We start from the raw sequence: 18950 nt of genomic DNA, 5'->3' as shown, positions 1-18950 counted from the left end.
ACATATGTTAATGCACCTCCGACGGAGTGGTGTGACGGGCGCCAAGAAAAAGAATCAGCGGAACGTGCAAATGTTCTGTAATTTATTAGGGAAAGGACAAAAAATAATTGAACGAATGTGGACAAATATGATATAATATCTACACTTTTATCATAATCGTCCACTTCACCAGTTTTTTTAATTGGACCGTGGTATAATGTAAGTGTAGTGTAATAAATGTTTAAAAAGAACTTGACTTTAGTCAGTAATTTGATAACAGATACGTAGATCGGGAATTAATAGAGCGCAACGGAAACAACAGATGGCGGTACAGCGCCGCAACGGATGCTAACTGCCGTCAACCGTCATACCATCAGAGAAGAAGAAGGGGTGGCCTTTCCTTTCCGTCGTCCCTTTGTCGGTTACGGTGAGTCTCTGCCTTGCTCTCTTTCTGGAACCGCATTAAACGAGCACATGCGGTGATATTACCGTGTATTTTACCGACGTTTATCGTCGTTAAACAGATAGCGTTACTGTGTGTGTTTGTTTGGAGGACAAAAAGTTAAAATGCAGTTTAATTGCCAGTTTCCACGCCGATTTGCGTGGACGTTCCACATGTTAGTTGCTATGCTAAGAGTCTTCTGCTCAGTTTTACACCCCCACGCATTGGCACATTGTATTCTACGAGATTGCGATTTAGCCGAGAAAGGGGTTGGGGTGGCACGGTGTGCACTAGTTAGCACGTCCGTCTCGCAGTGCAGACGTTCTGGGTTCAATTCTGGCTTTAACGGCTCGACTCGCTTCCAGGTAACACTGCGATCAAGCCAGTCGCACGGGAAGCGTGCCCATATTACAGGCTTTACGTTAAAAAAGAGCGAAGGAAAAGCAGGGCAGTGCTATAGTATGTAAGCGCCGGTATAGAGAGCGAAGGGAAAGCATTGCATTGCGGTAGAATGTAAATGCCGTTAAAGAGATCAAAGGGAAAGCATAGTGCTATAACATGTAAACGCGTCCGGTTTTCAAAAAAAAAAAAGCAATTTTGAATATGCCTCGCAATGTTTTGTTTTTTCCAAATGATTGTTACTCACATGCAAATTTAAAATAGCCTCATCAGTGTATATCAAAATGATTTTAATATTTCAAAAACATCACATGAGAGTGATTGAACTGAAACGCTAATATTTACAATAACAAATTCTTTAAAAAATCTGAGGAGCATTCAACATGGGACTATCATCCTGCAATGTTTGCAGTCAAAACGTTACATGACCTGTGAGCTATTGAGTTAAAATACTCATATTTACAGTAATAAATCCGATAAAATAATAAGCATTCAACTGAAAATATGTGTATTTCAACCAGGCCATGTGGGACGACCATCCTGCAATGTCACGGGCCATTAGGTCACATGACCCAGGAGCTATTGAGGAAAAATGCAAATATTTACAGTTATAAATTCATTTAAAATATTTGAAGCATTGGAATGATGTTCTAAGAGGTGTATCACAACCAGCCCTTGTGGGACTGTCATCCAACGGTTTGGGGTGAATAGGTCACATGATCTGGCAGCTATTGAGCTAAAACTCTATTTCCAGTAATAAATTCAATTTTAAAACAAGCAGGCATTCAAATGAAATTCTAGGAGGTGTATCTCAACCAGCCCATTTGGGACTATCGTCCTCCACTGTTTTGGGTCAATAGGTCACATGACCTGGAAGCTATTGAGCTAAAATTTACAGTAATAAATTCATTTAAAATATTTGAACATTAAATATTTAATAATTATTGATATTAGAATGAAATTCTAAGAGGCTGAATAGCTCCCAGGTCATGTGACCTATTGACTCCAAACTGAAGGATAATCGCCCCACATGGTCTGGTTGAGATGCACCTCTTAGAATTTCATTCCAATGCTATGAATATTTTGAGTGAATTCATGACTAAATATTAGCGGTGTAGCTCAATAGCTCTCAGGTCGTGTGACCTATTAACCTCCAACTGTGCAGGATGATAGTCCACATGGGCTGGTTGAGATACACCTCATAATATCATTCGAATGCTTCAAATATTTTTGTGAATTTATGACTATAAATGTTAGCGCTTTAGCTCAATAGCTCCAGGTCATGTGACTTTTTGACCCCAAACTGAAGGATGATAGTTCCAAATAGGCTTTATGTGATGAATGCTTAAATTCTTTTCAATGAATTAATACTGTTGATAGCGTTTTTGCTCAATAGCTCCCAGGTCATGTGAGCCAATTATATTAAAACGCATTGCTGTGGCTATTTTGAATGTGCGCATCAAGATGGATGAATGGAAGTATTGTAGTGTGGAGTGAAATTGTTGACATAAAATATTCTCTGCAGCTTTGCTTTGTAGACGACTTGCTAATCAACATGCAGAATGATGCTGGTGAATTTGTGGACCTCTACGTCCCTCGTAAATGGTGAGCAAATGTAATGGTTGTGGTACTTAAAATGCGCTTGTCGAACATCAATCCTTGAAGGGGACAATGGTTGAGATATTTCGAGGCCAGGGTGGAAAGACTGCCATCACACAATTGGCACACTGTCAACCCCCACGGACTAGCAATTTGCCCCGTTGACATTGTATTTATGTGTGTGCCAGGGTTGTCACGATACCAGAATTTCAATCGTCGGTACCAATACCTGTGATTTTGCACAATTCTCGATACTAATTTGGTACCATGGTAAAAAACAACAGAATCCACTTTTGAAATCACTAATCCATCTGCTCTAGCCAAGAAGGCTTGCGCACATACCCTCAACATGTGCCCAAACGTAATTTTGCATATTTGAGCCTTTGTATGCGCATTTTGTCTATGTTTGACATTAAATACATTTGGCAACCAAATCACCCCAGCTGACTCATGCCAAAATGACGGCATTTAGGCATATTTGGGTTAACGTATTTATAACGTAACATGGCACAACAGTAAACGGACAAATCTATAATTGCTCCGGTCGCACCTGCATTGAATGCAAAATCTTTCCACACACGACTCTTTGAGCGACCTGGCTTCTCAACAACCCGCCGTGTTGGACTTCCACTGCCACTTGCTGAAGCCATTATTATGAAAGACCGAAAGTTTTCTTCTTTTCAGCGCCGCAGACTGCTGCTCGCGTGCGTATACTGTCCCCTTCAGTTCCGGCTAGAATCGACAACTTGCAGAGTGAAAAGTTAAATATTCAGTTCTGACGGTACCACAAAAAGCAGGTATCGACGTATTTTTTGCGTGTGGGTACCAAATTGGTACCGGAAGTATTGGTTCTTGTGACAAGCCTAGTGTGTGCCGCAATATTACCGTATTTTCCAGACTACAAGTCGCTCTGGAGTACAAGTTGCACCAGCTGTAAAATGCACAATAAAGTAGAAGAAAAAAAAAAGTGTCGCAACGGAGTACAAGTCGCATTTTTGGGGTAACTTTATTGGACAAAATCCAACGCCAAGTACAGACAGGTTAAACAATACATGCTATGTTAACGTTGCATAAATACAAATGAGGAGCTGAGAACAAGCCTGCCGTAACCTATTACAGGGATGAGAATTTTCCGCGGATCCACAGATTTCCGTGTTTTTTTCCGTTGAAAGTATCATTTAAGTGAATCGTGAAATCCGTTGTCAAAATGTTGTTTATATATGGGGGGAGATGCGGCCAGGCAAAGTTGGCCTCGGCGACTCGCGAGCATTCGCCCGCCTGCCGCAACGGCATCTTACGGAAATCAGCTTGCCTCTGTAAACCTAACTAACTGGCAGCCGTGATGCGACAACATCCGCCTTATTTTCGGCAGCATTTTGGCGCTACTTTCGTCACATCATTTCTATTTGTTAATTTACGCGGAGGACTAAGTGTTTTTACACCGCCCCAATGAGAACTTGCGATTGGGTTTTCATCACTTGTAGACGAGTTATTTAGTTAGATAGATCTAGGGATATATACATATCATCGGCCCGCCCCAGACCCCTGGCTACTTTTCAGTGTTTTTTCACACATGGCATTCTCATCCCTGTTTGATAAGCTATGTGGTTGTAGATGTATGATGCAAAAAATGAACAGCTTTCATTAAAAGGAAAAACTCCAGAATTGATTGTGCCATTTTGATGTATTATATTCACCTTGGTAGCCAACCAAGCAGGAATATTTTTTTAACAAAACTGTTAAAATTGAGTGATGAAGTTAATGGTTTTGGGGTTGCTGTACTGCCAAAATCCAGAAGCTTTGCCCCCCTGGGCCCCCTTCGGGCCGCTGGCGGCCCCTGGCCCCCTGCGGACCCCTAATAGGGGCATGCGGCCCCCAGACCCTGGCTACTTTTCAGTGTTTTTTCACATTGGCCCTTCTCATCCCTGATATTAACAGTTATTCAAGTAAGTATAAAATAAATAACACATTTATTTATTTTACGTTATTGGTTCTTGTCGCAAGCCTAGTGTGTGCGCTGCAATATTACCGTATTTTCCAGACTATAAGTCGCTCTGGAGTACAGGTTGCACCAGCTGTAAAATGCATAATAAAGAAGAAGCAAAAACATGTCGCACCGGAGTACAAGTCGCATTTTTGGGAGTACAGACATGAATAGGCAACAACAGGCTAAACAATACGCTATGCTAACGTTACATGAATACAAATGAGGTGAGAACAAGCCTGGCGCAACATATTAAGTTATTCAAATAAGTATAAAATAAATAACACGTTTATCAAACCATCCGTGTCACTCCAAATCATTAAATCCATCAAAATCTTTGTCCTTTGTGTTCACTTCTAAACTACACAGCTGCTGACTGCGAAAATACATGCAGCACTGACGTCAGACTTGTCAGTTGCGGTTCCAGTTATTCCACAGGCCTATATAACTATATATAAACTATATATCAAATAACATAAATAAAAATTTTATCAAACCATCCGTGTCACTTATAAACAACGTTGCTGCTGAGTCTGGAAGTACATGTGGCGCTGACGTAAGACTCATTGTCAGTTGCGGCTCCAATTATTCCACAGGCCGAGTGTGCCCTCATGCGGTTAAAAGTGAAAATAACGTGAAATGATCAGCTATACTATAGTCCAAACCTTGGCAAATTACGGCCCGCGGGCCACATCCGGCCCTTTGTGCGTCCCTGTCCGGCCCGCATAAGGCCAAACGTAATTTAAAATTTGTGTCGTGCGTACAATACAGCTGTTTCGCTTTTATTTTGAAAGGCATCACACTTCCGTGTAGCGTACGTGTATGTGAGCTGTGCGTGAAGGTGAACAGTGCGAAGTAATGCTGCCAAGAAACGTGTGCTGACCCTCAGAAAAGAAAAGTTGACAAGGAGCGCCGTGTTTTCAACAAGACATGGACTGTCAAGTATTTCTTTACAGAAATGAAAGGTGAAGCCATGTGCCTGATTTGTGGTACACAGGTCGCTGTGTTTAAAGAATATAATTTGAGTCGCCACTACACGACCAAGCATGAGAAAAAATACATCTGTCTGATAAACAGGGCGCATCAGAAGCTGATGCATTGCTAGCAAAACTGCAAGCCCAATAAGGACTTTTTATCAAACTTCACACCCAGAGATGCAGCGGCTTTGTCATTTGAGGAAAAGTTAAAGAAGTTAAGAATAAATTGTACTGATTAATGATTGTTTTTTTATTTGACCTTTACACCACAATTTCCCATAGCGTAATATAAACATAAACAGAATAATTGTATTCTTCTAATTACCAGTACCAACTATTTAAAATAAATAATTTAGTGCATTTTACAATGGAAGAAAATTGAGCAGGTTTAAGTTATCGTAGGTGTGGCCCTCTGACACAACTCAGGTTTTTCATGTGGCCCCTTGGAAAAATTAATTGCCCACCCCTGCTATAGTCAGTAAGTAATGTGTTAATGACCAAGTAATAATGTGTTAATAATTTCGCATATTAGTTGCTCCTGATTATAAGTCGCACACCCGGCCGAACTATGAAAAAAAAAACTGCAATTTATTGTCCGGAAATTACGGTACTCAGAATACCGTGTTTAGACTAGTGTGGCCACATAGAACATATTGATTTAGAAAATTTTCTAGTAGACTGTCCTTTTAGGTTGAGGTTCTGGGGTGGTTATGCTTGATGGAATTCTTACATTAAAAAAAAAAAAAAATCACTTCTGAACCCTCCAACCCCCAAAAAGGCATGTTTGTTGAGCCATTAAAATTTAATCGTCCATGAAAGCATGACATTTTCAACACTTTTAGTTGGTCAATTTGTAAAAAGAACAAGTCGGTAATTTGTAAATAATGGCAATAAGTAGATTTGTTACAAATTAAATTCAAATTGACCAACTTCAGGCATTCGAGGTTTTCAGCCGACTATGCAATAATGCTCCGGAATAATTCTGTTCACAAATGCATGATTTCTGGGTATTAATCTGGGTAATTTTTAAGGATGGCCCGTTTGAGCGATCTGAGTACAGTCAAACCTCAGTTATCAAACGTCCCGATTCTCGAACAAATCGGAATTCGAACGAAGAATTTGAGATTTTTTTGCTTTGGTTGTCGAACAAAATTCGGAGGCCGAACCTCGTGAGATGAGCCGAAAGGACCCGAGAAAACCCGACCGCGCGGCCCCGATGCCGACTGACTCCGTTCGCTATTGTATTTTCGTTACTTTGAGGATTGTATTAACCCCTAATCATGCCTCCAAAGTAAACAAGTGGGAGCAGTAAAGCCATCCTAAAACACAGACGCTCCTAAAGCAATGTGACAGTGAGCGCCCGGCGCGCTGAGGTTGCGCGATTGGACCAAATTAAGCTCCCTGCGCACCGAGGTCAACTTAAATTTTGGAAAGTACATCCGGACAGTATAAATATTTTCTGAATTTCAGCGAAGGCTCTGTCTCAATAATGTGACCAGCGCGGTGCAGTTGCGCGGTGCGCTGCAGTTGCGCGTTTGGACAAAAATGCAGAAATGAAAAAATGCTTAGAAAAGACAAATTTTTTTTTAGTCTTGGAACAGATAAAATTTTTTTCCATTATTTGTAATGGAAAAATAGATTCGGAATTCGACCGATTAACTTCTCGAACCGCCTTCTGAAACGGATTGTGGTCGAAAACCGAGGTTTGACTGTACTTTTATTAATGAATAGAAACACTGTTTTTTAAATTATTATTTAATTTTTTTTTTAAGCTCTGCGAGCAACCGGATCATCGGAGCCAAGGACCACGCTTCCGTACAGATCAACATAGCAGAGGTATTTTTCCAATTTACCGTATTTTTCGCACCATAAGGCACTTGGGGTTAAAAGGCACAATTGCGGGGGCTGTTTTGTATTTAATCCACACATAGAGCGCATTATCGGGCCTATTTATGGCATGATTTACGATAAACAAAATTTATAGGAGCAAGACACTGAGATTGGTTGTACTTTATTCCACTGTTTAACCATGTACTCTATGTACTCACATTATTTTAAATAGATATTTATATGCTGGTTAAAAAAAAAACATACCAGTAAAAGTAAAAAAAGAGCCGTCTTCATCTTCCTCCTGTTCACTGAAACCATCGAAGTCTTCCTCCTTAGTGTCCGATTGGAATAGCGTTAGATATCGTTCGCCTCACACTTTCTCAGTCTCTCTTTCGTCCTTGCTTTTATGCATTTCTTCGACTGTGATGAGGGTCTGTTCATGCTAATCTTATTCATGCACAAAGCGCTAAATTACATTAAACTAGCGAGCGACACGTATAGCGCAGAAGCGGCATCATATGCATTTCTTTTGTCCCCCATAATGACGCTTTGTGTATAAAAGCTTCCTTTCAGTAATGTCCGTCTTGATCTCGTTCTGTCTCTTCCTTGTGTGAGTGTGTGCGTGATGCGCGAGACGATCAAAACACAAATTAGTGCGTCTTCTTCGGCGAATTCTCTCTTCGTCTGTCTCGCTCTTGCTTCCTGCTAGAGCGCCGCCTGGAGGCCGTAAAAATCCATAAATACGCTCCAAAGTAGACACAAGATAATGTCAGCAACATCGACTGCCTTTGCCTTAAAAGCGGCATCATATGCATTTCTTTTGTTCCCCATAATGACGGTTTGTGTATAAAAGCTTCCTTTCAGTAATGTTTGTCTTGATCACGTTCTGCGTGATGCGCGAAATGTTGTAAACACAAACTATCACATCTTCTTCTGCGCATTATCCCTTCTTCGCCTGTCTCGCTCTTGCTTCCTGCTAGAGCGCCCCCTGGAGGCCGGAGGCCGTAAAAATCCATAAGTACGCCGTGCCGCCGTTTAGGGTTCAAAGGAACCTTCTGAATAAAATGCATTAAAAGTTCACATTCGATACAACTATTTTTTGGTGTGCAAAATGTCAGAAGAATTGAATTTAAATGCTGATTGATTGGGTTTTAATACAATGCAGATGGTCCAAACAGCGCCACTGCTTTGTGTAATCTCTGAGTCCCATGACAGAGTAAGAGAAAGGGTTTAGAGCACAGGTGTCAAACTCAAGGCCCGGGGGCCAGATACGGCCCACCACATCATTCTATGTGGCCCACGAAGACAAATTGTGCATCAAATTCGTGTCATTACTAGAATTGGAAATTGTCTTCACTTTTAATATCTTTTTTTAAAAATATTTGACCAGTTTTTACTCGTCTGATTTGAAAACGAGTTATTTGTCAGTTTGTTTTGTAGCTTTTACTGTATATAATAGTGTTAAGAGTAAAAGTGATCAAGTCATCACAAAAACCACGGAAAAAATCTTATATAAGCCGCACCTGACTATAAGCCGCAGGATCCAAAATTTTGGAAAAAAAGGCGCGGCTTGTAGTCCGGAAATTACAGTACTTGTTAGCGTTGCCCCCAAGTGGTAAAGCAATGCTGGTTTTGAATGCAGAATGCAGCCAATTTCAATAGTCATCACAGGGGATATCTGAATGGAATTTCATTTGTATTCAAAGGGAGCATATTCCTGCTCCTCCTGTTGGAATATGCATATGACAGTAATAATTGAATCATTAATGTCATTTAGTATGATACAAAGTTCTAGAAGGAAAATAACAGTGGTCCAAGTAATGTTTGGATTTGTAACTGTTTAACCTGTTTTAAACTGTAGTTTTCCTATTTCACTACGTAACGATGATGCTTTATGTACAAATATGTGAGGACTGATTATTGGGCATACTGCAGCAGTCAAACTTGGATGTCAACACAATTCCAGACAGCAACCTCCCCCCATTGTGAAACTAAGGCCATAAAAGGTGCCCAACTGCATAGCTGAGGTGCAACAAAGCGGCAATGACTTTTTTTTTTTTTTTACATGCGGCAATGTTCCCATAGCATATTCATGTGCCGTAGCAAATGAATGTGTTTTAAAAATAAGCCTTATGCCATGTGCACACCAAACACGGGGTGAACGTAACACTAGCGTTTCACCGCAAGCAGACACACTGTACGCTATGGGTACACCAAACACTGGGGGTGTAGTAGTCAGCTACGCACCTGCTCCCTCTTAAAGAGAGGGTAAACCGAGGATGGTTCATTTTTCACCAACTATCTCAGTTTATCTATTTTTTTCAATCAGGAAAATGAAAAAAGCTATCATCTATTAATTCATCCATTCATTGTGGAAAAATGCAAGAATGAATGCCTTTAAAAATGCCCACTTTTAATACACGCCCGCACACGGCAAATACATCGACTGTGATTGAATCACATCGCCAGAAACCCTGACAACATATTTGGTATAAATGCATGCACTTGGTCCCCCATAATGCATTGCATGGCGCAATACATTTAATTTTGAGTTAAGACGTTAATCCATATTATGTATATTTGTGTTGCTAGTATTTTCACCACCATAATTTGTTCTTCAAAGTCTTTATTGTTCTCAAAAAAAAAACCAAAAAAAAAAACCAAAGGTGCGCCTTTCAATAAGGTGCGCCTTTGAGTGGACCAAAATCCGTAAAGTTGTTTTGTCTGGCTTCCGTCACATACAGACGTAATATACAGGTGTAATATGTAAACCCGGTGAACCAATCACAGGACATTACGTTTTACGTAGATCGGTGTGGTATACCAAACAGAGGACTGCACGTAACACGTAGAGCAGGGGTGCCCAATACGTCGATCGCGATCGACCGGTCGATCGCCTAGCCACTACTGCCAATCGCGTGACATTAAAATGTTTTGGGGGGTTTTTCGCACTTGACGCGTGCACAAATAATGGCGCTAACAACAACACTAACGCTCGCGAGTTTCCTCCAATTGTCAGATCCCTATTTTTTCTCTTAAACTTAAGAAAGGGTATAAAAAGGGCAGCTGGACATAGTAAAAAGATTTTTAAAAAAAAGTATCACTTTAATAGGGAATAGGACTTTTTTTTCACGTTGACATATACATACATATATATACACACATATATATATATATATATTTGTATACATATATATATATACACACATATATATACGTATATATATACACACACATATATATATATACGTATATATATATATACAGATACGGATATATGTATACGTGTATATATATGAATATATATATATATATACATACGTACGTATATATGTACATATATGTATATATGAATGTATGTATACATACGTATATATATATATATATATATATATATATATATATATATACATACATACATACATACATACATACATACATACATACATACATACATACATACATACATACATACACACACATATACATACACACACACATATATATATATACATATATATACACGTATATTTATACGTGTATATATACACATACATATACATACATATATACATACATATATACATACATATGTACACATACATACATACATACATACATACATACAGTGGGGGAAATAAGTATTTGACCCCTTGCTGATTTTGCAGGTTTGCCCATTTACAAAGAATGCAACGATCTACTATTTTAATCATATGTACATTCTAACAGTGAGAGACAGAATACCAAAGAAAATTCCAGAAATTCACATCATATGAATTTATAAAAATTGATAACCATCTGATGAGGAAAAACAAGTATTTGAACCCATGTATGCTTTACCTGCCAGCATCTTACACCCTGCAGTTATGTGCTGGATTGTCTCCGGACCTTCTTTGCACAATCTGCACCTGGGGTCTTGTCTGGTGTGGTAGATTTGGGCCTCTATTGCTCTGGTGCTCAAGGCCTGTTCTTGTGCAGCCAGGATCAGTGCCTCTGTGCTGTCCTTCAGACCAGCTCTTTCTAGCCATTGGTAGGATTTCTGGATATCAGCCACTTCAGCTATGTTTCGGTGGTACATCCCATGTAGGGGCTTGTCCTCCCATGATGGTCCCTCCAGCACCTCATCTTCCTTTGATGCCCATTGTCTGAGACATTCACTGAGCACGTGATCCGTTGGGGCCTTATCCCTGATGTACTTATGGATCTTGGATGTTTCATCTTGGATAGTGGCTCTCACGCTCGCTAGTCCTCGGCCTCCTTCTTTACGGCTAGTGTACAGTCTCAGGGTGCTGGACTTGGGATGGAACCCTCCATGCATGGTTAGGAGCTTCCGTGTCTTGATATCTGTGGCCTGTATATCCTCCTTTGGCCACCGTATGATTCCTGCAGGGTATCTGATTACTGGTAGGGCGTAGCTGTTAATGGCTAGGGACTTCTTCTTGCCGTTAAGCTGACTTCTTAGGACTTGCCTTACTCGATGGAGGTATTTGGCTGTGGCTGCTTTCCTTGTTTCCTCGTCAAGGTTGCCATTTGCCTGTGGAATTCCAAGGTATTTGTAGCTGTCCTCAATGTCTGCTATTGTTCCTTCTGGGTGTGAGACCCCCTCTGTGTGGATTACCTTTCCTCTTTTAGTCACCATGCGGCCACATTTCTCAAGTCCGAATGACATTCCGATGTCAGAGCTGTAGATCCTGGTAGTGTGGATCAGGGAGTCAATGTCCCACTCATTCTTAGCGTACAGCTTTATGTCATCCATGTAGAGGAGGTGGCTGATGGTGGCCCCATTCCTGAGTTGGTATCAATAGCCCGTCTTGTTGATTATTTGGCTGAGGGGGTTCAGTGTGTATATAATATATATATATATATATATGTGTGTGTGTGTGTGTATGTATATATGTATGTATATATATATATATATATATATATATATGTGTTTGTGTATATATATATATATACATATATGTCAACGTGAAAAAAAGTCCTAATCCCTATTGAAGTGATACTTTTTTTTAAAAATCTTTTTACTATGTCCAGCTGCCCTTTTTATACCCTTTCTTAAGTTTAAGAGAAAAAACAGGGATCTGACAATTGGAGGAAACTCGCGAGCGTTAGTGTTGTTGTTAGCGCCGTTATTTGTGCACGCGTCAAGTGCGAAAAAAAACCCAAAACATTTTAATGTCACGCGATTGGCAGTAGTGGCTAGGTGATCGACCGGTCGATCGCGATCGACGTATTGGGCACCCCTGCTCTACGTGTTACGTGCAGTCCTCTGTTTGGTATACCACACCGATCTACGTAAAACGTAATGTCCTGTGATTGGTTCACCGGGTATACATATTACACCTGTATATTACATCTGTATGTGACGGAAGCCACACAAAACAACTTTACGGATTTTGGAATTTGGTCCACTCAAAGGCGCACCTCATTGAAAGGCGCACCTTTGTTTTTTTTTTGGGGTTTTTTTTGGAGAACAATAAAGACTTTGAAGAACAAATTATGGTGGTGAAAATACTAGCAACACAAATATACATAACATGGATTAACGTCTTAACTCAAAATTAAATGTATTGCGCCATGCAATGCATTATGGGGGACCAAGTGCATGCATTTATACCAAATATGTTGTCAGGGTTTCTGGCGATGTGATTCAATCACAGTCGATGTATTTGCCGTGTGCGGGCGTGTATTAAAAGTGGGCATTTTTAAAGGCATTCATTGTTGCATTTTTCCACAATGAATGGATGAATTAAAAGATGATAGCTTTTTTCATTTTCCTGATTGAAAAAAATAGATAAACTGAGATAGTTGGTGAAAAATGAACCATCCTCGGTTTACCCTCTCTTTAAGAGGGAGCAGGTGCGTAGCTGACTACTGCACCCCCAGTGTTTGGTGTACCCATAGCGTACAGTGTGTCTGCTTGCGGTGAAACGCTAGTGTTACGTTCACCCCGTGTTTGGTGTGCACATGGCATAAGGCTTATTTTTAAAACACATTGATTTGCTACGGCACATGAATATGCTATGGGAACATTGCCGCATGTAAAAAAAAAAAAAAAAAAAAAGTCATTGCCGCTTTGTTGCACCTCAGCTAGGCAGTTGGGCACCTTTGATGGCCTTAGTTTCACAATGGGGGGAGGTTGCTGTCTGGAATTGTGTTGACATCCAAGTTTGACTGCTGCAGTATGCCCAATAATCAGTCCTCACATATTTGTACATAAAGCATCATCGTTACGTAGTGAAATAGGAAAACTACAGTTTAAAACAGGTTAAACAGTTACAAATCCAAACATTACTTGGACCACTGTTATTTTCCTTCTAGAACTTTGTATCATACTAAATGACATTAATGATTCAATTATTACTGTCATATGCCTATTCCAACAGGAGGAGCAGGAATATGCTCCCTTTGAATACAAATGAAATTCCATTCAGATTTCCCCTGTGATGACTATTGAAATTGGCTGCATTCTGCATTCAAAACCAGCATTGCTTTACCCCTTGGGGGCACCGCTAACAAGTACCGTAATTTTCGGACTATAAGCCGCAACTTTTTTCCAAAATTTTGGACCCTGCGGCTTATAGTCAGGTCCGGCCTATTTAAGATTTTTTTCGTGATTTTTGTGATGACTTGATCACTTTTACTCTTAACACTATTATATACAGTAAAAGCTACAAAACAAACTGACAAATAACTCATTTTCAAATCAGACGAGTAAAAACTGGTCAAATATTTAAAAAAAAGATGATTAAAAGTGAAGACAATTTGCAATTCTAGTAATGTCACACGAATTTAATGCACAATTTGTCTTCGTGGGCCACATAGAATGATGTGGTGGGCCGTATCTGGCCCCCGGGCCTTGAGTTTGACACCTGTGCTCTAAACCCTTTCTCTTACTTTGCCATGTCACTCAGAGATTACACAAAGCAGTGGCGCTGTTTGGACCATCTGCATTGTATTAAAACTCAATCATCATTTAAATTCAATTCTTCTGACATTTTGCTCACCAAAAACAAGTTGTAATAAATGTGAACTTTTAATGCATTTTATTCAGAAGGTTACTTTGAACCTTAAACGGCGGCGCGGCGTACTTATGGATTTTTTACGGCCTCCGGCCTCCAGGGGGCGCTCTAGCAGGAAGCAAGAGCGAGACAGGCGAAGAAGAGATAATGCGCCGAAGAAGACGTGCTAGTTTGTGTTTACATTTCGCGCATCACGCAGAACACGATCAAGACGGACATTACTGAAAGGGAGCCTTTATAAACAAACCGTCATCATGGGGGACAAAAGAAATGCATATGATGCCGCTTTTAAGCCAAAGGCAGTCGATGTTGCTGACATTATCTTGTGTCTACTCTGGAGCGTACTTATGGATTTTTACGGCCTCCGGTCTCCAGGGGGCGCTCTAGCAGGAAGCAAGAGCGAGACAGATGAAGAGATATTGCGCCGAAGAAGACGTGCTAGTTTGTGTTTTGATCGTCTCGCGCATCACGCACACACCCGCATTCACACAAAGACAGGAAGCTTTTATACACACACCGTCATTATAGGAGACAAAAAAATCCATATGATGCCGCTTTTAAGCTATACGTGTCGCTCGCTAGTTTAATGTAATTTAGCGTTTCGTGCATGAATAAGATTAGCATGAACAGACCCTCTTCACACTCGAAGAAATGCATAAAACTGACGACGAAAGAGAGACTGAGAAAGTGTGAGGCGAAGGATATCTAACGCTATTCCAATCGGACACTAAGGAGGAAGACTTCGATGGTTTCAGTGCACAGGAGGAAGATGAAAACGGCTCTTTTTTTACTTTTACTGGTATGTTTTTTTTAACCAGCCCTGTTAGTGCTGTGCTACCGTGTTGCTGCTGTGTTACCCCCGCGTCTCAGTGACTTTGCTGTGTTACTTCTGTGTTGCTGCGGTATTACTACCGCGTCACAGGCAGTGTTTGGAAAGAAATGTTAAGGTATGTTATTAAAGCTTCAAAAAAACTTTGTGTCCAGTCTTCCTTTGCTTATAACTCGCGTGCACACTTCCGCGTTGCAGCGGTACTACTGCTGCGTCACAGGCAATGTTTAGAAAGACATGGTCAAGTATGTTATTAAAATGTTAAAAAGGCTTTCTATGTACCGTCTTTCTTTGTAAAAAAAAAAAACTCATGTGCACGTGCAGCTTATAGTCCGGTGCGGCTTATGTAAGAAAAAAACTGAAATATCCCTGAATTGTAGCTGGTGCGGTTTATAATCCGGTGCGGTTTATAGTCCGGCAATTACGGTACTCTAGTCCTCGCATCAATATATGAACATAAGATTGGAAAAAAGAAAGTTGAGCCCATTGTCGTATCCTTTGGTAAATTGGTTTCATTCTAATTGGAATACTAGGCTCTCTCTAAACCTTACTGGTGATTATCTGACATTTGCAAACAGGTGCTTTTACTGGGGGAAAATAAGCTGCATTACCGTAAATTTTCTGACATGTAACAGATCAACACAGTAACCGAATCATAATTTATTGGGGCATTTTCTGCACTCTATTTGAAGCCTTGTCCTATTCTTGAGAAATAAAGGCATAGAAATTAAACAATTGTCTTTTAAAATCAGATTGAATAATTGAGAAATCAGTAGCACAAAACACTGATTGTAACATCCCAAATTGAGGTACCTGTTGAGGTCTGACTGTGCAACGAAATCTCACTTTGAAATTTATTTGCAGAATAGACCTGTATAAAATTGACATCACAGCTCTTCGAAATCCTACACAATGGATAGGCAGGTCTGGTCCGAGGGTACTGCTGTCCTGCCCATTTTTCAGTTCTCCCTGCTCCAGCACACCTGATTCAAATAATCAGCTCATCACCATTTGAATCAGGCGTGTGAGGGAAATCTTTTAGACACGCAGGACAGCAGTTCTCTAGCACAGGACTTTCCTATACCCCTTAGACACAGCTCTGTCAAATTTGCATCTAGACTGGCGCCACGAGTGTTCATGTCTACAGTCCATGACAGAAGTTCTGTTGCTTATCCATGTTGTAGAGACGAAAGTTTATAACCTGACTGTAATTCATCCATTGGTTTTAGAAAAGACTCGTATGAAAGCTAAAATCTCCTGAATGAGGTGAAATGTATGAAATTGTATATAATAAACACAGAAAGGTCAGATTTCGGCGAGACAAGATTTGTCACCCACAGAATTTACTGTTTTCTTCAAATAAAATGTTTCATGACATTGGTGACTGAAGTTGTACTATTAGAGCCATAATTTAATGTGTGACTTCCATGAGCTTGAAAGACAGCATCCATGGGGTTCGACAATGATTCATATTGATGAAATCATCAGGAAAGAATGCAGTCTTGCGTGCCTCTCAGAGTTCAAGATTTTTTGGTTTTGTCTTCCAAGCGTCCGCCATCATTCTACCCCAAACATGCTCAATGATGTTCGTGTCTGGTGACTGGGCTGGCCAGTTCTGGAGCACCTTGACCTTGAGGAACGTTGTTGTAGAGATAGATGTATGAGATGGAACACCATCCTGCTGCAAAATTTAACCCATTTTATGATTGGGAAGAGGTAGTTAATATTTCTTGACATTTTAGTATGTTGATATTGCCTTTGAACTTGCAAAGGTTTTGCTAGGATTGGGTGTATTGTATGACAAGGCGACAAAAGTTTTGTTTTGCCAAACTCTGACCTTTCTGTGTTCATCAAAAGATCAATATTTCTGCAGTGAAGCAAATTTATTTTCATACATTACACCTCATTTGGATGAGTCTCAGCTTTCATTTAAGTCCAATGGATGACTTTAAAGTCAGGTTATAAGCCATGGTTTCTACAACATGGACAAGCGACAGAACTTCTGTCAGACACTATATAGTTTGTCCTTTTTCAAGCTCTATGTACGTTCTGTATTATGTAATGTGGACGTATTTCTATGTATGAAATAAAGACATTCATTCAACTGCCTGCTACAGGTGGACAAGATCACGGGTCGTTTCAACGGTCAGTTCAAGACCTACGCCATCTGTGGCGCCATCCGCAGAATGGTGAGTGATCCTGGCTTGTGTTCAATGGTTCAAATGCTTATGGTTTTTTACATGTGCGTGTTCTCTCCTAAATGCAAAACAGGGGGAGTCTGATGATTCCATCCTCAGGCTGGCAAAGAATGATGGTGTTGTTGCCAAGTAAGATGACATTTTTATGTGATCAGCACGTATCTTGTGTTATAATGTGCATTTTTCTCTCCTTAGGAACATCTGAGTGATATCTTTAAAATAAAATGTAAGAAAATCCAAATGCTTTATTGGTCCTGTTTTTTTTTTTTTTTAGCGCATAGAGCACATTTGGTCCATTAGATTACAATTACAAAGTGAATAATTATCCCAGTAAAAATACTGAATTTTTGTCCTATCATCCGTAAATACATCATCGACCGATTATCTGGAGGTTGGGCCGTAGAGGCAGCATTTTCAGCAAGAAAGCCCACACTTCCTTATCTCCAGCCACTTCTTCTAGCTCTTCCCGATGTATCCCAACGAGTTCCCAGTCAGGAGCTGTGTCCAAATTCACAGGGTGCGTCCTCCGAAGGCCGTTTTTTAGGATGCATGACGTAACTTTCGGCGTGCCCAAGTAGTCGAAGCAGGGATATTTTTTCGCTTGTTGAAAATGAACGTAACAGTCAAAATCCACCGGTTTTTCACCATCTGAACGGGTGGCCATTTTGCTCACCAGTTTTCTAAAGCTGAACTGCGATTGTTTTTGATTTGAGACCTGGTCAACATGGTTGCCCCTCCCCCCCCTGTGATGGATAAGAACGAGTGAATTTTGTTACTTATCTCATTCCACGGACGCAATATTAATCAGAATGATGTGTTTAGGCTCCTGTGGGCATATATAACATGTTGTAAAGAAAAGGTTGGGTTGAGTTACCCTTTAATAGGAGTGGAGCGCACTCTTGCTTTCTGAACATGCCTACTCACAGAGTAGTGCTACTTTGCTGGAGCACATCCTCGCACTCTTTGGGCAGCAGTCATGGACACCCTGAACTGGTTGTCACCAAATCGCGGGACACACATGGACTAATAACCATTCACACTCACACCTACGGACAATTTATAGTCGTCAGTCAGCCTACCATGCACATCTATGCAACATTGGAGAACAGTGGAATACCAGGAGGAAACCCAGCCAGGCATGGGGAGAACATGCGAGCTCCACTCAAATGCCGTAGCCGAAATCGGACCCACAACCTTTGCATTGTAAGGCAAGCATGGTAACCAGTGCTCCACCATGCTGCCAAATAAACAGTTTGACTGAGTTAATTGTCGTACATACCGTAATTTCCGGTGTATAAGCCGCGACTTTTTTCCAAAATTTTGAACCCTGCGGCTTATAGTCAGGTGCGGCTTATATGAGATTTTTATTGTGATTTTTGTGATGACTTGATCACTTTTACTCTTAACACTATTATATACAGTAAAAGCTACAAAACAAACTGACAAATAACTCATTTTCAAAACAGACGAGTAAAAACTGGTCAAATATTTTTTAAAAAAGATATTAAAAGTGAAGACAATTTCCAATTCTAGTAATGACACGAATTTGATGCACAATTTGTCTTCGCGGGCCACATAGAATGATGTGGCGGGCGGTATCTGGCCCCCGGGCCTTGAGTTTGACACCTGTGCTCTAAACCGTTTCTCTTACTCTGCCATGTGGCTCAGAGATTACACAAAGCAGTGGCGCT

The 18950-nt window shown here is 40.4% G+C and overlaps 1 protein-coding gene across 2 annotated transcripts; it reads left to right on the top strand.

The window, feature by feature from the left end:
* Positions 1–323: 323 nt before the first annotated feature.
* On the top strand, positions 324–17500 carry rps21 (ribosomal protein S21). Of its 2 annotated transcripts, XM_088368603.1 has the most exons (6): positions 324–406; positions 2346–2425; positions 7153–7216; positions 17179–17250; positions 17333–17388; positions 17455–17500. In XM_088368603.1, the coding sequence occupies exons 2-6, from the start codon at positions 2376–2378 to the stop codon at positions 17462–17464; spliced, it is 252 nt and encodes an 83-aa protein (XP_088224729.1). In that variant the 5' UTR covers positions 324–406; positions 2346–2375; the 3' UTR covers positions 17465–17500. The 2 variants fall into 2 exon arrangements, with proteins under 2 accessions (XP_088224729.1, XP_088224728.1); XM_088368602.1 differs by lacking the exon at positions 324–406 and having other exon boundaries at positions 17333–17500.
* Positions 17501–18950: the final 1450 nt, after the last annotated feature.

The sequence above is a fragment of the Syngnathus floridae genome, chromosome 2 (assembly GCF_059516105.1).
Source record: "Syngnathus floridae isolate MCC-2025c chromosome 2, RoL_Sflo_1.0, whole genome shotgun sequence".
Classification (NCBI taxonomy): domain Eukaryota; kingdom Metazoa; phylum Chordata; class Actinopteri; order Syngnathiformes; family Syngnathidae; genus Syngnathus; species Syngnathus floridae.
Note: the sequence above shows the minus strand (reverse complement) of the source record. Positions and strands in the feature narration are given on the sequence as shown.